This window comes from Macrotis lagotis, chromosome 6 (assembly GCF_037893015.1).
Source record: "Macrotis lagotis isolate mMagLag1 chromosome 6, bilby.v1.9.chrom.fasta, whole genome shotgun sequence".
NCBI lineage: Eukaryota > Metazoa > Chordata > Mammalia > Peramelemorphia > Peramelidae > Macrotis > Macrotis lagotis.
In genome coordinates, this window is record NC_133663.1 from 87683548 (window position 1) to 87694022 (window position 10475).

At 36.3% G+C, this 10475-nt stretch overlaps 1 protein-coding gene across 6 annotated transcripts in view; it reads right to left on the reverse strand.

Moving 5' to 3' along the window:
- The window catches only part of CARF (calcium responsive transcription factor), a 67088-nt gene extending 56677 nt beyond the window's left edge, over nucleotides 1-10411 (reverse strand). Inside the window, exons 1-2 of one of the 6 annotated variants that reach the window (XM_074191612.1) lie at nucleotides 10114-10411; nucleotides 247-367 (exon numbers count right to left, since the gene is read on the reverse strand). In XM_074191612.1, coding sequence (XP_074047713.1) covers nucleotides 247-357 — 111 coding nt within the window. In that variant the 5' untranslated portion in view covers nucleotides 358-367; nucleotides 10114-10411. Of the gene's footprint in view, nucleotides 1-246; nucleotides 9557-10113 lie in introns of those variants that run through there. The other 5 variants (XM_074191613.1, XM_074191611.1, XM_074191610.1 and 2 more) reach the window with 5 other exon arrangements.
- Between the last annotated feature and the right edge of the window lie 64 nt (nucleotides 10412-10475).

The following is a 10475-nucleotide window of genomic DNA, read 5'->3' on the forward strand; positions in this document are numbered from 1 at the left end:
CAAAAGTCTCTAATTTCAAATCAAACATTTTTACTGTCTCCCTTCATATCCTCTCATTTGAATAATGAAATTCATTGAGTTTTCCAGAAAATATCTTATTAAGGCATGTGACATTTTGTGCTTTTATTGTTGAATAAATTAAACATAACTTATTTCTTAGGCAAGTAAAGTCACTATGTAACAAACTATTTTCCCCTCAGAATGAAAGTTGCAAATAAAATGATTTTTTTTAAATCTAACTCCCACCTGAAACACCTGAGCATCTCTTTTTGACTCTTCAGTGTTATTACAGTTGACTACTAATAAATCATGAGATTGTTCCATCCTGGCATCATGGCCAGTTCCATTTTCTTCCATTAAAAGATAGCTGAAAGAATCCAAATCAAAATCAATTAAAGTACTTTAAAAGATTTTTTTAAAAAAAGGCCTTCACCCCCCCCACAACACTAAATTAACAATTCTGTTTCCCTTTCACATAAAATTTTAATATTTGATTGAATAATTTGTCCACATCTACTGAATTCTCAGGGATAAACTGTTAGTACTATGTAATTCCTATATCTTTAGGTCATGTATACTCTGGCTTACAAGGTTGTTAAGCAAAGAAATTTGTAATGCATTATTTTTTCAAACAATTTTTTCTTTCTCATTTACAGATTTTTGAATCTAGAATAAAGAAAATGGTTTTAGTTTTGTGTTTGGGCAAAGCTTGATCATAACATCTCATTAACATAAACTAAATAGTTTACCAGACATAATACAGCATATCCAAAATCCATATCATTTATTAAAAACTAATAGAAAGAAACCAAATAATAGACAAATAATTGCTATCAGGACAATCAACTTGTAACTAAGTGATCTTATATGCTAAAGTGACATCTGGTATTCTAGAATTTAAAGGATAAATTTCATGTCCCTAAATCTAGATTATGTTAAACAGCAATAGAGAGAAGTTCATTCTTAAGGCAACTACTCAAAGATTTCCTCAGATAAGAAGTCTTTAAAAATAGCAGTCAAGGGCAGCTAGGTGGCACAATGGATAGAGCACTGACCCTGGAGTCAGGAGTACCTGAGTTCAAATGTGGCCTCAGACACTTAATAATTACCTAGCTGTGGGGCCTTGGGCAAGACACTTAACCCATTGCCTTGCAAAAAAAAAAAATAGCAGTCAAATAGTCCTTTGCTCTTTGCCAAGAAAATAAAATATATAAGATGTTATAAAGAAAATTAAGAAAATGCTGTTTTCATCATGTGTGTATATATATGTATATTGACTTAATTTTGTAGGTAAAATTAAATTCTAAGACTAGAAATTATGTACCTCATAAACTGCTTCAGATTTATCTTTATCTTTTCTAAAAATATCTACTCTGACACCTAACACCAGGTTTTATTAGACACAGTAGAAACATAATATTTGTTCAATCAATAAAAATCTATCAATTACTACACAAAGCAGAATCTATGATGTTAAGTATTTTCATTTCATTTGATCTTAAATTTTACATTGTCAGTATATATCCTAAATTCTACATATGTCATAAACAAATAAAAAAATGCAAAGGCAACAAGCTAAAAATTTTCTAAGAGATGTCCTGGAATTTATTTACAAAGAGTTCCATGCAGATCCTTAATTTTTTTTTTTTTTTTACAAAGTTGATAGAACTAAACTGTCCTTTGGAGCTCAGTAAAGAACAGAAGGAAGAAAGAAACTCCAACAGCCAACTTTGATGAAAGAGGACCATTAATTCTGCTTACTTAAATTTGTATTGTCATGGAGATCTACATTTAGAATAAGTTTCACTGTGAAAAGACTGACTGGATGAAAAATTTTTAGTTAAGTCATTTGCTAAAATGAAACCATTTTCATCAAAAATTCAGTCATTTTAAAACAAATTTTATTATTAAGAATAAAATAAAGATTTTAAGAAATTTTCATATAAAAATACATGAGATCAAGACAAAGAACTATTACTAAGAACATTTTATTTTAATTTTAAAAATGTGTACAATATGAGATATGAACTAAGGTTTTATATTTTATTATATAGCAAAACAAATTGCAAGAGTTCATTACACAAAGAATATTTTTTTCCTTCATGTACAATAACTGGAATGTCCTCAAAAAAAATGATCCTTCCTGGAAAAATTCTTATACAGATCATAATAATCTAATAAATGAAGTTATTACATGGCATAATTCTATCAGATTTCATTTAAACACTATTATCCAAATATTTTTGTTTGAATAAAAATTTGAAATTCCATTTCCTTCTCCTAAAAGATAATTCAAAAAAAAATTAAAAACCCTTGAGCCTAGAAGGTTTCAAAATATAGAGGAAAAGGAATTTTAACAAATACTGCTATTTCTTCATTACTTAAAACAAGAGCTACCTAACAAGTAAGTAGTTTTATAAAGGTTTATTTCAATTCAAATATTTAAAAATAAAAAGTTAGTATTACTAACTAGAAACATTAAAATTTTAGTCAAAGTGGTTTTCCTCAAATAGGTTAAATATAAATATTTATTGGGGGGAATTAATCTCTAAACAAGCAAAATGATTAGTTTTACTGGTTCTTTAAGTCATAGAAATTTTTAAAACTGAAATTTAATATGGGTAACTTTTTATAAATTACATAGATCCCCTTTCTCAACAACTGTTGCTAATTAAGTGATTGTGAAAACATTTCCTTATATGTTTTGGAAAATTGGAGGGAAAATCTCTTTGAAAGGCAGTTGCAGCTTAAAGGAGCTGATCCCAGTAAGGCAGACTCCCAAGGCAGACACCTTGGTTGCTAGGTGTCCTTCCCCCCACCCTCCAAAATCATTCAGCTAGAACTTTTTTACAATTCACTTATAAATTTATGTTCACAAAAGTGGTCTTCAGTCATTCATACTTTGAAAAGATAGATTTTTTTTTTAGTTTTTTGCAAGGCAAACGGGGTTAAGTGGCTTGCCCAAGGCCACACAGCTAGATAATTATTAAGTGCCTGAGACTGGATTTGAACCCAGGTACTCCTGACTCCAGGGCCAGCGCTCTATCCACTGCGCCACCTAGCTGCCCCAATTGATCTTTTCTTATACATCTATCTGGTATTAGCTATTCTGTAGGGACAGAAATTGAAGCAGCCTTTTGGGAAAGACACTATACTTCAGGAAGTCTTCGGTAATGAGTCTTCAAGTAAAGATTGGAAGTTGGATTAGATGGACTCCTAGGTCCCTTTCAGATGAAATACAAAGTCTACAGAGGACACTAAGTGAGAGAAGGGGTTCAGAAAAAGAAGTGGAAGAATTCCAAATGCAAATTTCACCTATTTAAAAAATTTACATAGGGCTGGGCCTATGGCATCAGAAAGGAGAAGGAAAAAATCTGTCCACATCTCTGCTTTTATACCATTTAACATTCAAGATGCAGATCTCGAGTCAGTATTCTAAGTACTATAAGTTACATTATGGGTTGTGGCTTTTATGATCTGGATAGGCAATGTAAATAGTAGTTATTTATTATAGGCAAATGCACATCAAATTTCAAATTACCTTAAAAATTAAGATTTGGAATATAACTGATCATTGTAGTAGAAAGATGATAAACTTAAGTCTTAAAAAAAGAACTATTTGGGAACAGCAGTGTACCCTGAAAAAAGATCTAAGGGTTCTGGACTTCAAATTAACACATGATTCGACAGCCAAAAAAAAGCTAATATGATATTAAGAGGATGTCCAGCTTTAGACATAAGATGGAGGTCCCATTTTATTGTTCCCTGATCAGACTGATCACCATAATCTATTTTTAGGAAGATGGCAACCAGGATGGTGAAGTACTTTCAGTTGATGCCATATGAAGTCACATGGCAAATTAGTGGGATTCAAGAAAACAATTCAAGGAACTGCAGTTGTGAAGAGAAGTTTCAAGGGAGGAAAGAAAATAATAGTCTTCAAGTATTTGAAAGGCTGTTATATGGAAAAAGAAATTAGACATTCTGTTTTGCCTCACAGGGTAGAATCTGAACCAAAATATAGTACCTGGAGAGGTAACTTAGGAATTAAAGAAACAAAAACCAACCTTCCCAACAATATTCAAAGTGGAATAGGTAGTTGAAGGAAACAGGATAATTCTCCATAGAGAAAGTCTGTCAATAAAGGTTGGACAGTCACTTTCCAGGTATGGCTTATATTAGTTGGTTTCTGAGTTTCCTTCCAACTCTTAGATACTATGATTCTTGATCTCAACTCTCAGGCATGCAATTTGTTCTGTGATCTTGGGGAAATGCCTCAACCTCTCAGTTTTCTCACCTTTAAAATGTAAAATTTTCACCTAGCCATTGGGGTTACTGTAAACAAAGCACTTTGTAAATTGTAAGAGGATACAGAATTGTGAGGGCAGTGAGTAGTACAGTAGAGTAGATAAGAGCAGGAAGATTTGAATTCAAATTCTAACCTCAGATTCTTACTAGTTTTGTGACCCTGGGCAGTTCACTTAACCCTGTTTGCCTCAACTGTCTCATCTCTAAAGATGAGCTGGAGAAGGAAATGATAAGCCACTCCAATATCTTTGCCAAGAAAATTTCAAAAATGGAGTCAGGTGAGACAAACACAACTGAACAATAACAGCAACAGGAATGTAAGATATTACAAGTCTTCTAAATAATTCTAAGAACTGACATTTAAACAGTGCTTTAAGTTTGCAAAGGATTTTCTTACATGATTTCATTTCAGTCCCACAAGTATCCCTGTGAGAAACACACTCTTTTCCCCATTTTACAGATGAGGATACAAGCTAAGAGAAAGACACTATCCTGCTCATTTTATAGATGAACAAATGAGTTTAGAAATGATTTATCCCAGGTCACACAAGTAGTATATAGAAGAAACAGGACTTGAACCTAAATTTTTTTACTCCAAGTGTGATTTTTCTTTTAAATATATCAAAATCTCTATCAGAGGTCATAAACTAGTATGTACTAGAATTGAAATTCAAACCTAGGTCTTACTCAACATTCTTTCTATTATTCTATGTAAATTGAGGATTACCTGAATTTTTTTTTGCCTGAATATTTTTAAGTGACAAAAAAAAATTCCTTGACAGACTATCTTCCAGATAACTTTGCATGCAAAATAAATATAAACTTTTCTTTCTCCTCTTCAATATAATCCTGCATTTTTTTTTATTGGATTTGTGATTTCACTGGCCTAGGAAATTCCTGGTGAGAAGTTACTCCATTACTAATGCAGTAACACTTCTGGGTAACCTTTTATCATGCCATTGTATAAATATTATAAAATAATACTTACCACAAATAATAGTTCCATGTCAAGGCATAGTTACTTAAGGACCGGCATGTTAGGTATCATATCCATCCATATATGAAATCTTCTTCCACAACTGGTTACCATAAACAGAACAATATTCTAAGACAGGGTATAGTTTTGATTTTTTAAGCATGTGAAATGGTAAAAATTATTATTTACAGGTCCTATTGCTATCCTCTATTAAACTTCCAAAATATCATTATAAAAATTATCACCATGCAATGACTAAACTAAATTGTGGACCATTAAGCAGCCAGAAATGTACTTATCAAAAACTGTGAGGAAGTTTAAGTATAATAGCCCTGAGTACTAAGGCCCAATAGATGCTTTACCTACATTTATGCCATGGTTATATTTATACCTTTAGGAAAAAACCCGTGCACAACAAACTGAGTGATTTAAAATGTTTTTCTTCAAGTAGTAGAAAACAATAAAATATATTTCTATGGGTTTTAAACAAACTAGCCTACTAATACTAGCAGATAAAATTTCCCAAGAAACGACTTTACTCATTTAAAAAATATGGTAATAACTTAGCTTTTAGGGATTCAAAAAAATCAGGTGTATTAAAAAAGATAAAAATAACTTGAAATTATTTTGTTGATTTTTACTGTGGAAGGAAGTAAGAAAGATTGGGAATAGACCCTAGTATTCCTAGCATCTCACTGGCACATTTCAAAAGAGTAGTTTTTAAGTAACTCTATACAACTACCCTCAAATAAGCAACTTCAGAAGGAGGCAGACTATTACCTCAAGAACCAGTGATACCGAAAATCAAAATCCAGGACATCCGTATCCCACACAATAGACTGATAAATTTAGAGTATTTTAGTGGAAGGGTTTTTTTTTCCTTGTTAAAAAGATGGGCTGTCATTTCCCCAACTGATAAATGGTTAAAGGATTATACAAAGGCAATTTACAGATGAGGAAATCAAAGTGATCCATAGTCATATGAAAAATTGCTCTAAATCACTAATTATTAGAGAAATGCAAATTAAAACATCTTTGAGGTACCACCTCACACCTCTCAGACTGACCAATATGACCAGAAAGGATAATGATCAATTTTGGAAGGGATATGGGAAATCTGGGACACTAATACATTGTTGGGGGAGCTGTGAACTCATCCAACCTTTCTGGAGAGCAATTTGGAATTACGCCTAAAGTACAAAAAAAATGTGCATGCCTTTGGATGCAGCCAATGCCACTACTGGGTCCATACCCTGAAGAGATCATAAAAAAGGGTAAAAATATCACTTGTACAAAAATATTCATAGCAGCCCTGTTTGTGGTGGCAAAGAATTGGAAATTTGAGTGAATGTCCATCAATTGGGGAAAGGTTTAATAAACTGTGGTATATGTATGTTATGGAACACTATTGTTCTATTAGAAACCAGGAGGAATGGGGGTGGGAGGTGGGGAGAGGGAAGCAAGATTAGGGATAAAACTGTAAAATTCAAAGTAAATAAATTTTTAAAAAAGATGGGCTGTGAAAAGTTGCAAAATTTATCAAAAATTACTAACAAGAAAAGCAAATTAGTAAAACATTATATAAATATTTAAAAATATTTATAAATTGGTTCCTGAATTAAAGCTTTTAAAACTACTTTCTAAATAGCCTGAAATTGCACAATACTACCTGAACAACTGGGTAAGAATAAATGCTTTTCCTCAAAACCTAATCATCTAAATATTGATCAAAGAAGTGCTGACTTGCCCATGGTGCACCCTCTCCTTAACTGTCCTACAGTCCTAATTTTCCATTTTATCCTTTCCCTAGATATGCATATACACATAATTCTATGCTCTCATATCCTTTTTGTACAGAGAATGAAGGGCAAATGATGGGTTACCATATTAGCAAGAAATAATAAATTAGATAATTTATAAAGTCCCTTTCAAATGAAATGATTTACAATAAATTATACAATCTGTATTGTAATCCTTCTAATCACTTGAAACCCTTTACAATTTCCTAAATAAGTACTATTATTAAAAGTGAGGAGGATATGAAATCATCATGATTTAATGTACTTTTTAGCTCCCATTTTAAACAACCCAATAAAGGAAATAATGAATGTGATGTCCAGCATCTTTAAGGCAAAAAAACTGCAGAAATGTATGATTTATAAGGTTTGTCAATGGTTACAAAGAAAGAACATGAACATGTGAGGTAATCAGTTGTGACTGTCCCAACTAGATGACAATAAACTGCTTTCATATATAAGGATACTGAACAATATCTACACCAATTTTCTTCTCTAAGCACTGATGATGGGACTCAGCTAAACAAAGATCAATCCAGCAACTGAGGAACAGTTCCCTGTACTGGACCTAAGACCTATGGAATCAGAAGACTAGGGTTCAAGTCTCACCTCTAATCCAACCATAAGCAAGTTAATTCAACTCTCAGCGCTCCAAAGCAACTCTCTCTCAAACACTATTAAATTACACAAGAATTGCCAGTCTTCATTTGTGAAAGTAATTTCCATGGCCAATGAAGTTAAAGGTCTGTAATGCTTCCAAAACAGAACTAGAGAAAAGCATTCTTGTTACTGATTAGTAAAACTTTATATTAATAGATTCACTTTCAGAATCTTAGAAGCAAAATAAACTTCCGAAGCCATTGAGTTCATCCCTAGTATATTAATCTCTTTCTACAAGATCCTTCAGAAGTACATATCCATCTGTTCATTCCTTGATCTCCAGAGAAGGGAAGTATATACTATTTCCTCAACCACTTATTATTCCATTCTTGAACAACTCTGTTATAAAGTTACATTCAGCTGAAATCTGTCTCTGTCACTTCCATGCACTGTTACTGGTTCTGTCTGTCCTTTCAGGCCAAGTTAATTTTAAGCTGAATATCACTCTTAATGCCTGCCAACCCTTTAATATACTTGAATGGCAACTATTTTTATCCATTTTTCTTCTCTGGAATAAATGTCTTTGATTCGCTCAGCTCAATCTCATCTGGCATGATTTTGAATTTCAATATCCTGAGTTGTCTTCCTCTAGACCCACTCTAGTTTCTTGTCTTCTTTAATATTACGCCTCAATACTCCAGATGCTATATTGACATTAAAAGTTACCTTATCGCAATAGCTACTTTGAAAACCATGACCTATTGTCGACTCACAATTTTACATTCATTCTAGAGAAATTTCATTTCATTAGCCATGGATGACCATTCCAACTTGTTTGTGGGACTTTTAGGTTCTGATTCTTAACTTCATTCAAACCACTTCTCTAATATAGTTACATACATTTTAGAAATAGCAACCTAGAAAATTAACAACTAAGAATATGTCCTGATCTTATTTTGCTGATCACATTTTAAAATATTTTAATATTTAAAACTTATCTTCATACTAATTGAAATATTAGGCATATTTTCACCCCAGCAAATTGCAAAGCCACAATAAAAAGTAATTTATCTAATTAGAGGAGGAAAAAACTATAAATTTCAAAGTAAAAGCTATGCTTCCTTTAAAGACCCAATTTTCCTTTATTGAAAAAAAAATTGAAAATCAGCATTCAGTTATTTTCAGGTCTTACTGAAGTAATTCAAAACAGGAAAAGTTACAAAGGGCACGCTGTACAAGCACTCTAAAGTATAATCACAAACAGCTTAAATGATTTCTAACAGTGAAGTGTTATTTCCATTTTTATGCTACAGGTGTATGATATTGTGCAAAAGAACTCTTTAGGTTAAATGCCTTCTCCCTCAAGAGCCTTTAAATACCCAAAGCAAAAAAGGGATCCGTTAAGTGGAGAGAAAGACATTAGATAATACTAATTAACTTCAGGGTTTCCTCCTCTCTTTATCCAATTCAGGATATCTCAACTTTGGATCCCAATCCAAACAAGGCAGGAAGTTGAGCCATTTGCCATTGGCAATATTTTTCTTTCTCCACTTTCCCATCCCCACGGGTGCCTTCCTGGCCAGATCTCCAAGTGCGGCCACGGAAAACGTCTGGATTTGAACCCTTCCAAAGCTGGCCATAAATGCCAGCCCTGAGAGCCTGGGGGTGGGGTCTATCGGCCGGTGGACGGAGCAAGAGACTGTCACTTTCATCTATTACAAAATAGATACTTTGTGTCTTGTCTTGACGCACGTCATTTCGGACTCGGCCTTAGAGAAGGTAAAAGGCCCGGGAACTTGTTCTCTTATTGCCTGGCGCGTGCAGGTGGTGGGAAGCCGGCCCGGGCCCCTTTCCTGGGCCAGCGCCCAGCCCCCTCCCCCATGACGTACACCGGGGGTTCCTGCTCGAGCCCCCCGCCGCGGCCACGCCCCCCATGCTGAGTCCTGTGGGTCGGGCCGGGGTCCCCGCACCGTCCTCAACGGTCACCGGGGCTCGTGACAAAGAGAGGGGGCGGGGCCGGGAGCTGGGGCCTCGCCGAGCCGGGCCCCCGCACCCAGCCGGGCGCCCCAACCTCCGCCCGCCGGTGCCCGCAGGGTCAGGGGTCCTTCCCCGGGGAAGAGTCGGCAGCGCCGCATCGAGAGAGAGAGAGAGAGAGAGAGAGAGAGAGAGAGAGAGAGAGAGAGCGCGAGCGCGAGCAGCGGGCCCGCGGGCAGGCAGGCCCCGGGGCCAGGGGGCGGGTCTCGGCGCCTCCCCGAGCCCCCCGCGCGGGAAGGGGGCGGGGGAGGCCGCGCGAGCCGCCTCTCCGGGCGCGAACGTGCCGGCCGCCCCCCGGCTCCTCGGCCTGGCGGCCGTCGGGAGCCCCGCGGGGCAAGCAGGGAAGTCCGCCAAGCGCCGCGGCCGAGGGGGAGAAAATTCAAAACGAGTCTACTCAACCTCGTCTTGGCTCCGCGGCACCGCCATGGAGACCGGCGCACTGCGCAAGCGCCGCTCTCTCCTCAGCCCTCCTTGGCTACCGTCGCGAGATTCCCTTCGCAAGCTGCCTTTTTTTTTTTTATTTCCCTCAATTTGGGTTTCTGAAGAGGAAACTGTAGTTAAGGGGGGAAAAAATCATGTTCCATTTCCCTCACCTCTCCCTGCCCTCCGCGGTGACTCTCAGGCTGGAAGCGTGATTGAGAAAGGGGGCGGGGGAGGCTTAACACCCTAACAAGCCATGCCTTGACCTGCTTGACGAACTGAGCTCGGGCGGACTACAACTCCCAGCACGCATTGCAGCTAGTCTGGGAGTTGTAGTTCTA